This window comes from Ranitomeya imitator, chromosome 2 (genome assembly GCF_032444005.1).
Source record: "Ranitomeya imitator isolate aRanImi1 chromosome 2, aRanImi1.pri, whole genome shotgun sequence".
In the NCBI taxonomy this organism is placed as follows: Eukaryota; Metazoa; Chordata; class Amphibia; order Anura; family Dendrobatidae; genus Ranitomeya; species Ranitomeya imitator.
The window spans coordinates 743,264,725-743,285,348 of NC_091283.1; the positions used below are offsets into that span (position 1 = coordinate 743,264,725).

At 48.4% G+C, this 20,624-nt stretch overlaps 1 protein-coding gene across 1 annotated transcript; it reads left to right on the top strand.

Annotated features, from left to right (window-relative positions):
- The first annotated feature begins 1,910 nt into the window (after nt 1-1,910).
- CHCHD1 (coiled-coil-helix-coiled-coil-helix domain containing 1) lies at nt 1,911-18,988 on the top strand. The gene is made up of 3 exons (XM_069753250.1): nt 1,911-2,087; nt 9,062-9,180; nt 17,586-18,988. Exons 1-3 carry the CDS (start codon nt 1,952-1,954, stop codon nt 17,691-17,693), a joined length of 363 nt encoding a protein of 120 aa, XP_069609351.1. The 5' UTR covers nt 1,911-1,951; the 3' UTR covers nt 17,694-18,988.
- The last annotated feature ends 1,636 nt before the right edge of the window (nt 18,989-20,624 follow it).

The window sequence follows — 20,624 nt, forward strand, 5'->3', positions numbered from 1 at the left end:
GTCCCACTAAGAATCCGCACCGTCCCACTAAGAATCCGCACCGTCCCACTAAGAATCCGTACCGTCCCACTAAGAATCCGCCCCGTCCCATTAAGAATCCGCACCGTCACACTAAGCATCCGAAATCCCACTAAGAATCAGCACCATCCCACTAAGAATCTGCGCCCGTCCTACTAAGAATCCGCGCCGTCCCACTAAGAATCCGCACCGTCCCACTAAGAATCCGCACCGTCCCACTAAGAATCCGCACCGTCCCACTAAGAATCCGCGCCCGTCCCACTAAGAATCAGTACCATCCCACTTAGAATCAGCACCCGTCCCACTAAGAATCAGCACCATCCCACGAAGAATCAGCACCATCCCATTAAGAATCAGCACCATCCCACTAAGAATCTGCGCCCGTCCTACTAAGAATCCGCGCCGTCCCACTAAGAATCCGCACCGTCCCACTAAGAATCCGCACCGTCCCACTAAGAATCCGCGCCCGTCCCACTAAGAATCAGTACCATCCCACTTAGAATCAGCACCCGTCCCACTAAGAATCAGCACCATCCCACGAAGAATCAGCACCATCCCATTAAGAATCAGCACCATCCCATGAAGAATCAGCACCGTCCCATTAAGAATCAGCACCGTCCCACTAAGAATCCGCATCGTCCCACTAAGAATCAGCACCGTCCCACTAAGAATCCGCATCGTCCCAATAAGAATCCGAAATCCCACTAAGAATCCGCACCATCCCACTAAGAATCCGCATCGTCCCACTAAGAATCAGCACCGTCCCACTAAGAATCCGCATCGTCCCACTAAGAATCCGCATCGTCCCACTAAGAATCAGCACCATCCCACTAAGAATCTGCACCGTCCCATTAAGAATCAGCACCGTCCCAATAAGAATCAGCACCGTCCCACTAAGAATCAGCACCGTCCCACTAAGAATCCGCACCGTCCCACTAAGAATCCGCACCGTCCCACTAAGAATCAGCACCGTCCCACTAAGAATCAGCACCGTCCCACTAAGAATCAGCACCGTCCCACTAAGAATCAGCACCGTCCCACTAAGAATCAGCACCGTCCCACTAAGAATCAGCACCGTCCCACTAAGAATCCGCACCGTCCCACTAAGAATCCGCACCGTCCCACTAAGAATCCGCACCGTCCCACTAAGAATCAGCACCGTCCCACTAAGAATCCGCACCGTCCCACTAAAACTCCGCACCGTCCCACTAAGAATCCGCACCGTCCCACTAAGAATCCGCACCGTCCCACTAAGAATCCGCACCATCCCACTAAGAATCCGCACCGTCACACTAAGCATCCGAAATCCCACTAAGAATCCGCACCGTCCCACTAAAACTCCGCACCGTCCCACTAAGAATCCGCACCGTCCCACTAAGAATCCGCACCGTCCCACTAAGAATCCGCACCGTCCCACTAAGAATCCGCACCGTCACACTAAGCATCCGAAATCCCACTAAGAATCAGCACCGTCCCACTAAGAATCAGCACCGTCCCACTAATAATCCGCGCCCGTCCCACTAATAATCCGCACCATCCCACTAAGAATCAGCACCGTCCCACTAAGAATCCGCCAGCTCTGCCATTGTCTTGTAATTACACTGTGCGCCACCTCTGCCATAGTGATAGGACAGCCTGAGGTTCCGAGGCAGATTCCGCTCATTTCCCACTTTCAGTACATCGATTATGTCGCGGATTTTTTACGCAGATTTCACAATGTGAATAGCAAATGGACAAATGAATCCGTATCAGCCCCGCCCCCAACCGTATCCGGCCGCTCATTTGTGCTCAGGACTCGACAGAAAGATGACTACTGACCACGTGATCCTACAGCTGAGGAGACGCCGGGTGACGTCATGGGAATGGGCGGAGACAAGGTGCAGCGTCGACGCCACTTCCCCTCCCAGAGTGCCTTGCGGTGCCCTTGACTGTCATGGCGTCTCAGGGCAACTTTCTCAACGAGAAGGTGGCCAGGCTGGTGAGCCGGCGGTATGGGAAGCCCGTGCTGAAGCCTCGGCTGCCGCTGGCACTGGCTGACAAAGTGGCCAACCGGAGGTTTAAGCTTGGAGGTAGGTGAAGAGTCTGTCCTTCCATCACAGGAACACAACACTGCACATTTCCAATTACCACGGTGTGAAGTGTGGCCACAGCTCCTGCAGGGGGCGCTCCGCTTTCCCAGAGCCCTGAATAGCGAATTACTAGAGATGGTGCAGCGATTCTCTGGACTCTGGTGACATTTCAGCTGCCGAGTCAGTGATCTGTGGCCATAGACCGGACCCCCGAGCCGCCTCCTACCCGACCACATATGTGATGAGCCCAACCAGTGATCTGTGGCCATAGACGGGACCCCTGAGCTGCCTCCTACCCGACCACATATGTGATGAGCCCAACCAGTGATCTGTGGCCATAGACCGGACCCCTGAGCTGCCTCCTACCTGACCACATATGTGATGAGCCCAGTCAGTGATCTGTGGCCATAGACGGGACCCCTGAGCCTCCTCCTACCCGACCACATATGTGATGAGCCCAACCAGTGATCTGTGGCCATAGACAGGACCCCTGAGCTGCCTCCTACCCGACCACATATGTGATGAACCCAACCAGTGATCTGTGGCCATAGACCGGACCCCTGAGCTGCCTCCTACCTGACCACATATGTGATGAGCCCAGTCAGTGATCTGTGGCCATAGACGGGACCCCTGAGCCTCCTCCTACCCGACCACATATGTGATGAGCCCAACCAGTGATCTGTGGCCATAGACAGGACCCCTGAGCTGCCTCCTACCCGACCACATATGTGATGAACCCAACCAGTGATCTGTGGCCATAGACCGGACCCCTGAGCCGCCTCCTACCCGACCACATATGTGATGAGCCCAACCAGTGATCTGTGGCCATAGACGGGACCCCTGAGCTGCCTCCTACCCGACCACATATGTGATGAGCCCAACCAGTGATCTGTGGCCATAGACAGGACCCCTGAGCTGCCTCCTACCCGACCACATATGTGATGAGCTGAGTCAGTGATCTGTGGCCATAGACGGGACCCCTGAGCCTCCTCCTACCCGACCACATATGTGATGAGCCCAACCAGTGATCTGTGGCCATAGACCGGACCCCTGAGCTGCCTCCTACCTGACCACATATGTGATGAGCCCAACCAGTGATCTGTGGCCATAGACCGGACCCCTGAGCTGCCTCCTACCCGACCACATATGTGATGAACCCAACCAGTGATCTGTGGCCATAGACCGGACCCCTGAGCTGCCTCCTACCCGACCACATATGTGATGAACCCAACCAGTGATCTGTGGCCATAGACCGGACCCCTGAGCTGCCTCCTACCCGACCACATATGTGATGAGCCCAACCAGTGATCTGTGGCCATAGACCGGACCCCTGAGCTGCCTCCTACCCGACCACATATGTGATGAACCCAACCAGTGATCTGTGGCCATAGACCGGACCCCTGAGCTGCCTCCTACCTGACCACATATGTGATGAGCCCAACCAGTGATCTGTGGCCATAGACCGGACCCCTGAGCTGCCTCCTACCCGACCACATATGTGATGAACCCAACCAGTGATCTGTGGCCATAGACCGGACCCCTGAGCTGCCTCCTACCCGACCACATATGTGATGAACCCAACCAGTGATCTGTGGCCATAGACGGGACCCCTGAGCCGCCTCCTACCCGACCACATATGTGATGAGCTGAGTCAGTGATCTGTGGCCATAGACGGGACCCCTGAGCCTCCTCCTACCCGACCACATATGTGATGAGCCCAGTCAGTGATCTGTGGCCATAGACCGGACCCTTGAGCCGCCTCCTACCCGAACACAAATGTGATGAGCCCAGTCAGTGATCTGTGGCCATAGACAGGACCCCTGAGCCTCCTCCTACCCGACCACATATGTGATGAACCCAACCAGTGATCTGTGGCCATAGACAGGACCCCTGAGCTGCCTCCTACCCGACCACATACGTAATGAGCCCAACCAGTGATCTGTGGCCATAGACAGGACCCCTGAGCTGCCTCCTACCCGACCACATATGTGATGAACCCAACCAGTGATCTGTGGCCATAGACAGGACCCCTGAGCCGCCTCCTACCCGACCACATATGTGATGAACCCAACCAGTGATCTGTGGCCATAGACCGGACCCCTGAGCTGCCTCCTACCCGACCACATATGTGATGAACCCAACCAGTGATCTGTGGCCATAGACCGGACCCCTGAGCTGCCTCCTACCCGACCACATATGTGATGAACCCAACCAGTGATCTGTGGCCATAGACGGGACCCCTGAGCCGCCTCCTACCCGACCACATATGTGATGAGCTGAGTCAGTGATCTGTGGCCATAGACGGGACCCCTGAGCCTCCTCCTACCCGACCACATATGTGATGAGCCCAGTCAGTGATCTGTGGCCATAGACCGGACCCCTGAGCTGCCTCCTACCTGACCACATATGTGATGAGCCCAGTCAGTGATCTGTGGCCATAGACGGGACCCCTGAGCCTCCTCCTACCCGACCACATATGTGATGAGCCCAACCAGTGATCTGTGGCCATAGACAGGACCCCTGAGCTGCCTCCTACCCGACCACATATGTGATGAACCCAACCAGTGATCTGTGGCCATAGACCGGACCCCTGAGCTGCCTCCTACCTGACCACATATGTGATGAGCCCAGTCAGTGATCTGTGGCCATAGACGGGACCCCTGAGCCTCCTCCTACCCGACCACATATGTGATGAGCCCAACCAGTGATCTGTGGCCATAGACAGGACCCCTGAGCTGCCTCCTACCCGACCACATATGTGATGAACCCAACCAGTGATCTGTGGCCATAGACCGGACCCCTGAGCCGCCTCCTACCCGACCACATATGTGATGAGCCCAACCAGTGATCTGTGGCCATAGACGGGACCCCTGAGCTGCCTCCTACCCGACCACATATGTGATGAGCCCAACCAGTGATCTGTGGCCATAGACAGGACCCCTGAGCTGCCTCCTACCCGACCACATATGTGATGAGCTGAGTCAGTGATCTGTGGCCATAGACGGGACCCCTGAGCCTCCTCCTACCCGACCACATATGTGATGAGCCCAACCAGTGATCTGTGGCCATAGACCGGACCCCTGAGCTGCCTCCTACCTGACCACATATGTGATGAGCCCAACCAGTGATCTGTGGCCATAGACCGGACCCCTGAGCTGCCTCCTACCCGACCACATATGTGATGAACCCAACCAGTGATCTGTGGCCATAGACCGGACCCCTGAGCTGCCTCCTACCCGACCACATATGTGATGAACCCAACCAGTGATCTGTGGCCATAGACCGGACCCCTGAGCTGCCTCCTACCCGACCACATATGTGATGAGCCCAACCAGTGATCTGTGGCCATAGACCGGACCCCTGAGCTGCCTCCTACCCGACCACATATGTGATGAACCCAACCAGTGATCTGTGGCCATAGACCGGACCCCTGAGCTGCCTCCTACCTGACCACATATGTGATGAGCCCAACCAGTGATCTGTGGCCATAGACCGGACCCCTGAGCTGCCTCCTACCCGACCACATATGTGATGAACCCAACCAGTGATCTGTGGCCATAGACCGGACCCCTGAGCTGCCTCCTACCCGACCACATATGTGATGAACCCAACCAGTGATCTGTGGCCATAGACGGGACCCCTGAGCCGCCTCCTACCCGACCACATATGTGATGAGCTGAGTCAGTGATCTGTGGCCATAGACGGGACCCCTGAGCCTCCTCCTACCCGACCACATATGTGATGAGCCCAGTCAGTGATCTGTGGCCATAGACCGGACCCTTGAGCCGCCTCCTACCCGAACACAAATGTGATGAGCCCAGTCAGTGATCTGTGGCCATAGACAGGACCCCTGAGCCTCCTCCTACCCGACCACATATGTGATGAACCCAACCAGTGATCTGTGGCCATAGACAGGACCCCTGAGCTGCCTCCTACCCGACCACATACGTAATGAGCCCAACCAGTGATCTGTGGCCATAGACAGGACCCCTGAGCTGCCTCCTACCCGACCACATATGTGATGAACCCAACCAGTGATCTGTGGCCATAGACAGGACCCCTGAGCCGCCTCCTACCCGACCACATATGTGATGAACCCAACCAGTGATCTGTGGCCATAGACAGGACCCCTGAGCTGCCTCCTACCCGACCACATACGTAATGAGCCCAACCAGTGATCTGTGGCCATAGACGGGACCCCTGAGCTGCCTCCTACCCGACCACATATGTGATGAACCCAACCAGTGATCTGTGGCCATAGACGGGACCCCTGAGCCTCCTCCTACCCGACCACATATGTGATGAGCCCAACCAGTGATCTGTGGCCATAGACCGGACCCCTGAGCCGCCTCCTACCTGACCACATATGTGATGAGCCCAACCAGTGATCTGTGGCCATAGACCGGACCCCTGAGCCGCCTCCTACCCGACCACATATGTGATGAGCCTAACCAGTGATCTGTGGCCATAGACCGGACCCCTGAGCCGCCTCCTACCTGACCACATATGTGATGAGCCCAACCAGTGATCTGTGGCCATAGACCGGACCCCTGAGCTGCCTCCTACCCGACCACATATGTGATGAACCCAACCAGTGATCTGTGGCCATAGACGGGACCCCTGAGCCGCCTCCTACCCGACCACATACGTAATGAGCCCAACCAGTGATCTGTGGCCATAGACGGGACCCCTGAGCCGCCTCCTACCCGACCACATATGTGATGAGCCCAACCAGTGATCTGTGGCCATAGACCGGACCCCTGAGCTGCCTCCTACCCGACCACATATGTGATGAGCCCAACCAGTGATCTGTGGCCATAGACGGGACCCCTGAGCCGCCTCCTACCCGACCACATATGTGATGAGCTGAGTCAGTGATCTGTGGCCATAGACGGGACCCCTGAGCCTCCTCCTACCCGACCACATATGTGATGAGCCCAGTCAGTGATCTGTGGCCATAGACCGGACCCCTGAGCCTCCTCCTACCCGACCACATATGTGATGAACCCAACCAGTGATCTGTGGCCATAGACCGGACCCCTGAGCTGCCTCCTACCCGACCACATATGTGATGAGCCCAGTCAGTGATCTGTGGCCATAGACCGGACCCCTGAGCCGCCTCCTACCCGAACACAAATGTGATGAGCCCAGTCAGTGATCTGTGGCCATAGACAGGACCCCTGAGCCTCCTCCTACCCGACCACATATGTGATGAACCCAACCAGTGATCTGTGGCCATAGACAGGACCCCTGAGCTGCCTCCTACCCGACCACATACGTAATGAGCCCAACCAGTGATCTGTGGCCATAGACAGGACCCCTGAGCCTCCTCCTACCCGACCACATATGTGATGAGCCCAGTCAGTGATCTGTGGCCATAGACCGGACCCCTGAGCCGCCTCCTACCCAACCACATATGTGATGAGCCCAGTCAGTGATCTGTGGCCATAGACAGGACCCCTGAGCCGCCTCCTACCCGACCACATATGTGATGAGCTGAGTCAGTGATCTGTGGCCATAGACGGGACCCCTGAGCTGCCTTCTACCCGACCACATACGTGATGACCCCAGTCAGTGATCTGTGTCCATAGACGGGACCCCTGAGCTGCCTCCTACCCGACCACATATGTAATGAACTGAGTCAGTGATCTGTGGCCATAGACGGGACCCCTGAGCTGCCTCCTACCCGACCACATATGTAATGAACTGAGTCAGTGATCTGTGGCCATAGATGGGACCCCTGAGCTGCCTCCTACCCGACCACATATTTGATGATCTGGCCTGGCATAAAGTCACATGTGCATTGTGCCGTAACAATGATGCTGGTCTGGATGAGTTGCTGATACAGTCGGGGAAGAGAAAGTATTGGTGCTCCCATTCAGCGAGCACAGGTGGATCAGGTCCGGGGACTCCATTCTCACCATGTATACTAATTTACCCAGTATAGTATTGATCACGCCACTGTCCTGCAAACTGTACAGTCAGGAATCTGACTTCTGGGCGACGGTCCTGTGTGGCGCCCTCCAGGCCACGTGCACACCTTGCATATTTGTTGTGATTTACCGCCGTGGATCTTCAGTATCATCCGCATCCATTACAGATGCAGCACAGGGGATGTGATCTTATCCACAAACTGGAAGAGGAATCTGCTGCAGAAATTGTCAGGTTGAAGCCATTATAATAAAACCACAGTCCTGATGTGTTTGTAATTTTATACTTTTCATTTCTAGTAATGCTGCTACTCAACCTCCTCCAATCTAATGCCTTCTTTCCACTGCTACACTGCTGTGATTACAGGCTGTAATGGTTACATCACAAGTACCGAGCACGGCACCGCTGCAGCCAGTCACTGAGCTTCCACCATTTGCCTTGGCAGAGCTTCTGATGTCAGTAAATGGCTGCAGCGATTACATGCCCTAAAATCACGACGTCACCGCTGCCAGCAGGGAACAGACTGGCATAGCAGTGAAGAGCCAGTGCTGGATCAGGAGAGGGCGAGTATCGGCTTTGTTTGTGATCTTAGGGTATGTGAACACGTTGTGGATTTGGCCCTCCGGATTCGCAGCAGTTTTCCATGTGTTGTACAGTACCTATGGAAAACAAAATCCGCAGTGCACATGCTGCGGGAAATTCCGCGCGGAAATGCTGCGGTTTATTTTCCGCAGCATGTCAATTCTTTGTGCGGTTTCCGCGGCGTTTTACACCTGTTCCGTAATAGGAATCTGCAGGTGTAAAACCGCAGGCGAAATCTGCACAGGGCGTTTTACCTGCAGATTTTGCAGAAACCACGCAGAAAAATCTGCAATGGAATCCGCAAGCGTGTTCACATACCCTCAGAGGTTACAAGCCTTTGCCAGGATGAAAGTTTGTTGTGTAAAACTTCTTTAATACACTTTTGTAAGTATAATTTTCAATCTATAATTCTTTACTATTCTATTGTTTACAGCATCATAGTTTATCGCCTTCTTTTCCAGAGGCAACCTGCATCACAGAAATGTCTGTATTAATGGCCTGCTGGAAAGAAAATGCCTTCAGTGACACCGCATGTTCCACTGCAATCAAGGTTTTCTATGATTGTGTCGCAAAAGAACAGGTATTTTTGGGTGTTTTGAAGTGTTGAGAAGCAGCGAGTTTCTGTACTTGTGGAATAAGTTGAATACATACACTGACCACTCTATGGCTTCAGCTGACCTGAGCACCACTGCAAACAAACCCTTCAGTGGCAGTGGGGGTCCATGCATGACCACTGCCTATGCAAAGTACAGGGCACTTATTGCTCATTCAGACTAGCGAATGAAACCTATCGATGCTGTCCATCTGCAAAACTGACAGTACACAGAGCTCTACGTGTCAGCAGTAGTTCACATTAATGGTCCTCATGTACAATATTGCTGACTGCACTACTTTAATCCATGTTTCCAATTAGACTTGCCCATTAGTAGTCATTAGGTGTGCAAAGAACAGGTCGCTTACAGGTTACTATTAGCGTGCGTGTCCACGGTCCGGATTGTCGGCGCTTTGGATGGAGCGGAAAACCCGCTCCGTCCAAAGCGCCGCTCACTTCTATATGCGCTGTGATTCCGGATGTGTTGATTGCACACATCCGGAATCTCCGCACCACATAAATAGGGCCCTGTGTGTCGCCGCAAGGTAAACAGGCATGCTGCGTTCTAAAAAGACGGGCCACATGTCCGTATACACAGGCCCACCGGATGCGTGGCATAGTGGAGACGGGATTTCATAAAATCCCCTCCACTATGCTGTAACATCTGGACGCTGCGGGTTGTACACAGCATTCAATCCACAGCTAATCCGGATGTAATTCGGCCAGTGGACATATACCCTTAGCACGTATGCAAATTGTCTCTTCGGAGAGGAAGATGACTTGGACTCTAGTGCCACCTATTGGAAGTAGAGTTCTACTCCTCTGAAGAGACAATTTGCATGTTTAATTTCCTAGAGGAGCATGCAAAGCGTTTAAGTCTCCTCATACTGGCATGCCAGACCTGGCTTGTCACTATCTACAAAGTGAGACCTTACCCCTTAGAGGCTTAGACCATTAGCATGTAGGCATTTTTAACGGATCCATTACATATAACATAGGCAGAGGTATTTTGATGTTATTTATTACATTCTGCATGTAAAAACTGAATTCCTTATGGATGTAAAAATCCGACATATTAATGGCATACAGAGACAATAAGGATGAAAAATCTTCTTTCTTTCTAATGAACATTTTACGCAAGCTTGTCGGCCTTACTTTTCCCAGAAAGTGTTTCCAACTATGGCTTTGTCACGTGCTGACAATCTGACACAACTAATACAGCATGGACACATACAACCCCTGGCAAAAATTATGGAATCACCGGCCTTGGGGGATGTTCATTCAGTTGTTTAATTTTGTAGAAAAAAGCAGATCCCAGACATGGCACAAAACTAAAGTCATTTCAAATGGCAACTTTCTGGCTTTAAGAAGCACTAAAAGAAATCAAGAACAAAAAATGTGGTAGTCGGTAATGGTTACTTTTTTTTATCCAAGCACAGGGGAATTATGGAATCACTCAATTCTGAGGAAAAAATTATCGAATCATGAAAAACAAACAAAAAACCACTCCAAAACTCACTAGTATTTTGTTGCACCACCTCCGGCCTTTATAACAGCTTGCAGTCTCTGAGGCATGGACTTAATGAGTGTCACACAGTACTCCTCATCAATCTGGCTCCAACTTTCAGGGACCATTTTCTTCAACTTCCACCAAAGATTTTCAATTGGATTGAGGTCCAGACTATTTGCAGGCCATGACATTGACCTTATGTGTCTTTTTTCAAGGAATGTTTTCACAGTTTTTGCTCTATGGCAGGATGCATTATCACCTTGAAAAATGATTTCATCATCCCCAAACATCCTTTCAATTGATGGGATAAGAAAAGTGTCCAAAATATCAACATAAACTTGTGCATTTATTGAAGATTTAATGACAGCCATCTCCCCAGTGCCTTTACCTGACATGCAGTCCCAAATCATCAATGACTCTGGAAATTTGCATGTTGTCTTCAGGCAGTCATAATAATAATAATAATCTTTATTTTTATATAGCGCTAACATATTCCGCAGCGCTTTACAGTTTGCACACATTATCATCACTGTGCCTGATGGAGCTCACAATCTAGAATCCCTATCAGAGTCATCTTTATAACTCATTGGAACGGCGCCAAACAAAAGTTCCAGCATCATCAGCTTGCCCAATGCAGATTCGCGATTCATCACTGAATATGACTTTCATCCAGTCATCCACAGTCCACGATTGCTTTTCCTTGTCCCATTGTAACCTTGTTTTTTTTCTGTTTAGGTATTAATGATGGCTTTCGTTTAGCTTTTCTGCATGTAAATCCCATTTCCTTTAGGCGGTTTCGTACAGTTCGGTTACAGACTTTGACTCCAGTTTCCACCCATTCGTCCCTCATTTGTTTTGTTGTGCATTTCCTGTCTTGGAGACATATTGCTCATTTTTAGATGCAGACTAACGATCTAATTTGATGCAGGTGTCCGTTTTGGGAATGAAAATTTACAGGGTAATTCCATAATGTTTACCCTATGCTTGGTTAAAAAAAAAAAAAGTAACCATTACTGACTACCACATTTTTTGTTCTTGATTTCTTTTAGTCTTTCTTAAAGCTAGAAAGTTGCCATTTCAAATGACTTTAATTTTGTAGAAAAAAAAAGCAGATCACAGACATGGCACAAAACTAAACAACTGAATGAACATTCTCCAAGGCCGGTGATTTTTGCCAGGGGTTGTATTTATATATGTGTCATCTACGTTGTATAGACAGCGAGGAGCTCAGGGAGGTTGATGTTTAAGCCCAATCACATGCAGTGGCACTCAGGTCCGGGCGTGCAGTGGTAATTGAGGATTTTTATAGCTTTTGGTTTTATTTTGGCCTGTGTAAATCCATAAAAATATAAAGTGGTAAATGATTGAGCAGCTTTGATTGTGCAGTGCTGGACAGCAGCAGTGTACAGTGTGCACAGAAAGCTGTAAATCAGTGGTGTGGGCAGGTGTTATGACCTGGTGGTTAGGAGCACCCGGAATGACCTGATAGTTAAAACTCATACAGGACAAGCTCTGGGATGTGGGAGCTCTGCTGACCGTAATCCCTAATCCTATCACACACACTAGAAATAGCCGTGGAGCGCTCCTGACGCTCCCTAGGCGCCTCGTCACAGCCTAAGAGCTAGCTAGCCCTAGAGATAGAAAATAAAGCCTACCTTGCCTCAGAGAAATTCCCCAAAGGAAAAGGCAGCCCCTCACATATATTGACTGTGAGTAAAGATGAAAGTCACAAACGCAGAAATGAAACAGGTTTCAGCAAAGGGAGGCCAGACTTACTAAATAGACAGAGGATAGGAAAGGTAGCTTTGCGATCAGCACAAAAAACTACAAAAGACCACGCAGAGTGTGCAAAAAAGACCTCCGCACCGACTAACGGTGCGGAGATGCCACTCTGCATCCCAGAGCTTCCAGCTAGCAAGACAAAATCATGATATCCAGCTGGACAAGAAAACAATGAACGAATTAGATACTATCAGGAACTTGGCTTCTGCTGGAGTAGACAGGTCACCAGAAAGATCCAAGAGCGAACTGAACCAATGCAGAAACATTGACAGCTGGCATGGAGTAACGATCTAAGTGGAGTTAAATAGAGCAGCCAACCAAAGGATAAACCACGTCACCTGTGTAAGGAACCTCAGAAGCAGCAGCTCCACTCACAGCCACCAGAGGGAGCCCACGGACAGAACTCACCGAAGTACCATTCACGACCACAGGAGGGAGCTGGACAACATAATTCACAACAGGCAGGGTTATACACAGCTCAGCATTCAGAGAACTGGTGCAGACAAAACTGTGATTGTATCAAAATGTCAGCAAGCAGCCCCCTAGGGATATATTCCTGGAATGAGGGTCTCTGCCCCTACATTGTGCTGCTATCAGATTACATAGTAGAAAACCTGCTGACAAATTCCCTTTAAGGTGCATTAGCTCATAATACTTTATGACCTAATGATCAGATAAGGCCAGTTTTTCTTTAGTTTTCTGAATCTATGAGATCAAGTCATTTAACCCTTTAACGACCGCTGATACACGTTTTAACGGCAGCAGTTAAGGGTACTTAATCCTCTTCGCCACTTTTTAATGGCACTGAGAAATAATGCTGTAGCCCGGGGATAGCTGAGACCCTGGAGAACATAAGGGGCGTTTTTTACGGTACCCTGTCATGTGATCACCGTTATTCAGCTAATAACGGCGATTACACAAAAAAAGTGATTTATAATTAATTTCTGTCTCCTCTGATATGATGTAGCATATCACAGGTGGTAGAAATGAGGTCCCCCTAGTCTCCCCACCCACCTAATACCTCTGCCAACCCCAGACCCTCCTGCTCTGTCCCCCAGCATCATCTTCCTGGAAGAAAATGGCGGGCACATGCGCAGTGCCTGCCGAGATCTGCTGGCCGGTACCCAGCAACAATAGGAATTTTTTCCTATTGGTTTATTTTGATCTCTGTGGTAGACCCTATTGCATTGCTCAAAAAAAAAATAGTAAATCAAACCCCCCTTTGTCACCCCTTAGTTACATAAAAATGATTTTAAGAAAATGTTTTGCAGTTAGAGTTGGTGTTTTTTCAAAGTAAAAAAAAACGATACAATGGCTAGCGTTGAGTGCAAGTTCTCGCTATTCGAGTTTGCATTGGGTGGTTGGGTATGCACAGAATATTGCGGATCCCCGCATGTTTTTTTTTTTTTTAAGGCTGTCTAGGAGTCATGAAATATGCAGGGTAGGGACTCGAGCCTGTCACTTGAGCATCCACGATAGTTGGTGCATCCCAAGCACCCAATGCAAACTGTAGTAACGAGCACTTGCGCTCCACACTAATGACGGCACATTCAATATGGCGACCTAAATGCTCACTATGCCCATGGATAAAATGCTTGAGCGGTGTGATTTCCAAAATGGGGTCACCACTGTTTAGACACATCGGGGGCTCTCAAACGCGACATGGCGCCGGTCATCGATTCCAGCCAAGTTTGTGTTAAAAAAAAAAAAAATTCCAATGGTGCTCCTTCCCTTCCAAGCCCTGCCATGCGCACAAATAGTAGTATTCCCCCATAAATGGGATATCGGCATACTCAGGAGAAACTGCACAACTAATTTTGTGATACATTTTGTTCTGTTACCTTGTGAAAATAAAAAAAAGTTTGGGTCTAAAGTTGTGATAAAAGTTAAATGTTCATTTTTTTTTTTTCTTTCCACAGTGCTTTAGTCCTGAAACCTGAAAGGTTGAATGTGGTTTTGAGCACCTTGAGGGGTGCAGTTTATAGAATGGTGTCACTTTTGGGTATTTTCTATCATATAGACCCCTCAAACTTATTTCAAATGTGAGGTGGTCCCTAAAATAATGGTTTTGTAAATTTTTTTTGAAAATTGAGAAAACTCTGGTCATCTTATAACCCTTATAACATCCTAACAACAAAAAAGTGTCCAAAATTGTGCCAATGTAAAGTAGACATGCTGGAAATTTTATTTATTAACTATTTTGTGCAATATAACCCTCTGATTTAAGGGCACATACATTTAAGTTTAAAAATTGCAAAGTTTTCAAAATTTGCCAAATTTCCATTTTGTTTTCATAAATAAACGCAAGTCATATCAAAGAAATTTTACCACTATCATGAAGTACAATATGTCATGAGAAAACATTGTCCGAATCAGTGTGATCCGTTGAAGCGTTCCAGAATTATCTACTATATAATTGTCTAAGGGTCACTTCTGTCTTTCTGTCTGTCCTTCTGTTGTCCTTCTTTCTGTCACGGATATTCATTGGTCGCGGCCTCTGTCTGTCATGGAATCCAAGTCGCTGATTGGTCTCGCCCAGCTGCCTGTCATGGCTGCCATGACCAATCAGCGACGGCCACAGTCCGATTAGTCCCTCCCTACTCCCCTGCAGTCAGCGCCCGCTCCATTCTCCCCGCAGTCACCACTCACACAGGGGTAAATGCCAGCAGTAACGGACCGCGTTATGCCGCGGGTAACTCACTCCGTTACCGCAACTATTAACCCTGTGTGACCAAGTTTATACTATTGATGCTGCCTATGCAGCGTCAATAGTAAAAACATCTGTTAAAAATAATAAAAATAATAAAAAATCATTATATACTCACCTTCCGTCGCCTTTCCTGCTCCTAGCTACGCTTCGGTGACCGCTCTATGCAAGCGGCAGGTTCCGGTGGCAAGGATGGTATGGAAGAAGGACCTGCCATGACGTCACGGTCATGTGACCGCGACGTCACCACAGGCCCTGCGCGAGAAGGACCTGCCATGACGTCACGGTCATGTGACCGAACTACAAGGGGCCCTCGGAAGGTGAGTATATGTTTATTTTTAATTTTTTTAACCTGTGACATACGTGGCTGGCCAATATACTACGTCACTGGGCAGTATACTACGCCACTGGGCAGTATACTACGCCACTGGGCAGCATACTACGCCACTGGGCAGCATACTACGCCACTGGGCAGCATACTACGTCACTGGGCAGCATACTACGTCACTGGGCAGCATACTACGTCACTGGGCAGTATACTACGTCACTGGGCAGTATACTACGTCACTGGGCAGTATACTACGTCACTGGGCAGTATACTACGTCACTGGGCAGTATACTACGTCACTGGGCAGTATACTACGTCACTGGGCAGTATACTACGTCACTGGGCAGTATACTACGTCACTGGGCAGTATACTACGTCACTGGGCAGTATACTACGTCACTGGGCAGTATACTACGTCACTGGGCAGTATACTACGTCACTGGGCAGTATACTACGTCACTGGGCAGTATACTACGTCACTGGGCAGTATACTACGTCACTGGGCAGTATACTACGTCACTGGGCAGTATACTACGTCACTGGGCAGTATACTACGTCACTGGGCAGTATACTACGTCACTGGGCAGTATACTACGTCACTGGGCAGTATACTACGTCACTGGGCAGTATACTACGTCACTGGGCAGTATACTACGTCACTGGGCAGTATACTACGTCACTGGGCAGTATACTACGTCACTGGGCAGTATACTACGTCACTGGGCAGTATACTACGTCACTGGGCAGTATACTACGTCACTGGGCAGTATACTACGTCACTGGGCAGTATACTACGTCACTGGGCAGTATACTACGTCACTGGGCAGTATACTACGTCACTGGGCAGTATACTACGTCACTGGGCAGTATACTACGTCACTGGGCAGTATACTACGTCACTGGGCAGTATACTACGTCACTGGGCAGTATACTACGTCACTGGGCAGTATACTACGTCACTGGGCAGTATACTACGTCACTGGGCAGTATACTACGTCACTGGGCAGTATACTACGTCACTGGGCAGTATACTACGTCACTGGGCAGTATACTACGTCACTGGGCAGTATACTACGTCACTGGGCAGTATACTACGTCACTGGGCAGTATACTACGTCACTGGGCAGTATACTACGTCACTGGGCAGTATACTACGTCACTGGGCAGTATACTACGTCACTGGGCAGTATACTACGTCACTGGGCAGTATACTACGTCACTGGGCAGTATACTACGTCACTGGGCAGTATACTACGTCACTGGGCAGTATACTACGTCACTGGGCAGTATACTACGTCACTGGGCAGTATACTACGTCACTGGGCAGTATACTACGTCACTGGGCAGTATACTACGTCACTGGGCAGTATACTACGTCACTGGGCAGTATACTACGTCACTGGGCAGTATACTACGTCACTGGGCAGTATACTACGTCACTGGGCAGTATACTACGTCACTGGGCAGTATACTACGTCACTGGGCAGTATACTACGTCACTGGGCAGTATACTACGTCACTGGGCAGTATACTACGTCACTGGGCAGTATACTACGTCACTGGGCAGTATACTACGTGGACATGCATATTCTAGAACAGAGGTGTCAAACTGCAATCCTCAAGGGCTGCAAACAGGTCATGTTTTCAGGATTTCCTTATACTGCACAGGTGATAATTTAATCACCTACACACAATGATTACAGCACCTTGTGCAAAGCTAAGGAAATCTTGAAAACACGCATGGTTTCCATCCCTCGAGGAATGCAGTTTGAACCCCTGTTCTAGAATACCCGATGCATTAGAATCGGGCCACCATCTAGTAACCTCCTAAAGGCACAGTGGTCAGAATTGTAAAAATTGGCCTGGTCATTAAGGTCAAAATTGGCTCTGTCACTAAGGGGTTAAGGAAGTTGTTCCCTGATTTTGTGTTATAACTTGGTTATTTGCATGTTGCATTTTCTGTTTTTTTTCTAATTTCCTAAAAATGGGAATTGGTGATGGGTGACTTTAGTTATGTAGTAATAATAGCCAAATAACGTTTTTAAACGTATATTATTCTCTTGCAGAATGCCCGGAAATTAGGAGCCAAAGAAGAAAAACCTGCAGGCTGGATGCCCCCACAGCAAGCCAACAAATTGCTCAGAAAATATCCAAATATCAAGCAGGAGATCTAAAAAACACAAGCATATAAGTGACTGAGAACATGTGCATTAAGCAAATGAGGAGAAGTCTAAGCCGTGCATTAGCCACACGTGGAGCAGTGGACTTGTCTGATTTCACACATGCAGATGGCAGCTGCACAGACTGCATTTTATGGTGGGGCAGCGCGATTCGACCGGAGGGGCATTCTGGTGCCTCCAGCTGCACATTCGTCCTGTAATCCAGCGGTTTCATGTGACTGTGCAGGGGGTTATTTCTACAATCAGTTATATCTTAATAAGTCTAGGCTGTGTGCACACGTTGCTGATTGTTCGCGGGTTTTTTTTCCGCTTTTTTTGCTATAAAATTGCAAAAAAAAAATCATACATTATGCATCCCATCATTTAGAATGAATTCCGCAATTTTTGTGCACATGATGCGTTTTTTTCCGTGAAAAAAACGCAACACGGTAAAAAGCGCAGCATGTTCATTAATTTTGCGGGTTTTTTTTTTGCGGATTTCCCACTATAAAATTCATTGGGAAATGTCCGGAAAAAAAACGCATCAAAAACGCGCAAAAAACGCATGCAGATTTCTTGCAGAAAATTTCAGGTTTTTCTCAGGAAATTTCTGCAATAAATCCTGAACGTGTGCACATAGCCTAAGAATTATTGACAAAAAATGTAGAAAGCAAAAGTCTTGATCTAGTGAAGTCTTCATGCACGCAACATATTGAGTTGGGTATAAATGTCCATATGAAGCAATAAAGGCTTCTTCCCATAATTTGCAATCATATCTTTCATAATTAAGTGCAATTATTACCTGTAGATGTAGTGGAGGAATCTCTCTTATGGATGGAGTCACATGAGGGTTTTGGTGCAGATTCAGTGGCAGTTCTCTAAAAGATGTGTGCGGGTATGTTCACACACTGCAAAACCCACAGAAGCCTCATCAAACAACTTTACTATTGATTTCAAAACGGAATCCACATTGTTCGTGTTTTAAGTTTTTTTTCCATTGAAAACATCGGCACGAGAGGAAAAAAAGTGACGTCACTATTTTATTTTTAATGTGGACCTGCTCCAAAATTGATATTGTCAAGTCAGAAGCTCAGAAAAAAGTCAGATCTGAAAACCTCAGCATAAAACTCAGATTCCTGAATTTGATTGCCCTGTAAAAACCTTATTATTATTTTTTTGTCATAAAAAAGTGTGTGAACATACCCCAAATGTTTTCTTTGTATGTCACTGCCTTTTAGAAGCCATTCATGGTATTAGCTAAAAGGAAAACTGCATCAAAACTTATGTGAATAAATTGAAATCATATTTGACTATTGTTGTGACTTTCTTCTTTTTCCCATCCTAAAGTTCCCTAGAGTCACTAAAGGCTTCCTCTACTTCCTCCGTAGTCATTGCAGTCCTGCTTGCTTCACCCCTGGAATAAACCAGTTATGACTATAGAACCAGTCTATTGTTCCTGGTCTTCCCATCATACAATAAAGAACATACGAAAAAAACCCATGGAGTTTTTAAATTCCCCAATAATAGCTAGTAAGGATAAAGTAATGAATTCCTAAGCAAATAACTGTAAAAATATAACACTCTATTAATTATATAGCAAAGACAAGGCACAAATGTATGAAAAAATCACATAACGTATACAAAATTGATACCACAACTATTGGACAGGTCTCATAGCGGATGATGCAAAAAATCTGGCGTGGCAGGCTATCCATAACATTAGAGCATTCACAGTACCCACACATATACGTGCATAAAAGGGGGGAACCTCAAGAAATGAACCTGTGAAGCTGGGCAGAGGCCATGCAGAGCTTGTCTGTATAATAAATAAGCCACAAGGCTACAAGTAAGGTGCAGATAGTGCATGTAAAAAAAACCACCGGCCCATCTTACCCAGCGGATGCCAGATGCCACAGCTCAGGTACCCCAACGCGCGTTTCGCCGCTGCTTCCTCAGGGGGCAGTGTGTCATTGTGCCACATAGACCAGCTTAAATATCCCACCAAGACTGAAAAGCACCAATACAAAAGGAAGGGGAGTGGTTAACACTGGGCGCGTCTATGAGTGCATGAGGGTGGGAGCAGCCGCCGCCTGACGTCACATCCAGCGTCAAGAAGCAGGAGGTGCTGGGAAGGTTCCCATAGTAACCGCTATCAAGCCGCTTCATAGAGACGCAGGCCAAGGCGAGCCTCCGCGCGCATGCGTGAAAATCATAATAAAAAATTAACTATCAAAATAAACAATAATGCAAATTAAATAATAATATTCAAAGATACAGCAAAAAATGTATTAATAAAAAAGAAACAAAAAAAAAAAAAACAACAACACAAGCACGTAAACCAATGTGTATACAAAGCTGCCACCACAAAAAACAGCCAAGTTGCCCTCATACAGTAAAGATTTAAATGTACATAAATAACTAGTCCATGGGGCATGGACCATGGCGTCCTGATAATCTGTCGTAGTCCAACAGAGCCAGTCGAAATTTCACCCATGGAGCAGATATGGGCCAACATGCAGAACTTGATCCACAAGGCATCAGTCACACCAGGGATATGGAGTAGTATCCAAAAGCCGGAATATCGAATAGAGCGTCCACTAACAACGTACATAAAAAACACACGAAATTAAAAACATACAGACTCCGAGGGCACGCCATCAGCGCTGACAACAAAGGAACCGATATTTTTTTTAAAAAGACGCACACGGTTAGAGAAATGGCGAAAAGCTAACTTTTCCATTCAACCCCAATGGGGCAACTGTGTCAAGAGTAACAATCCAACGACCCTCCACCTGCGCCAGCCTGCGTTTGAGATCACCTCCGTGTATCCGATCGATACCACGGATCAAAAGTGAGTCCGGGTCACAGGCATGGCACAAACGGAAATGCAGAGGGATTGTTTTGAGAGATTCCAAATCAGTAGTAGCAACAGCAGCCCTGATATCC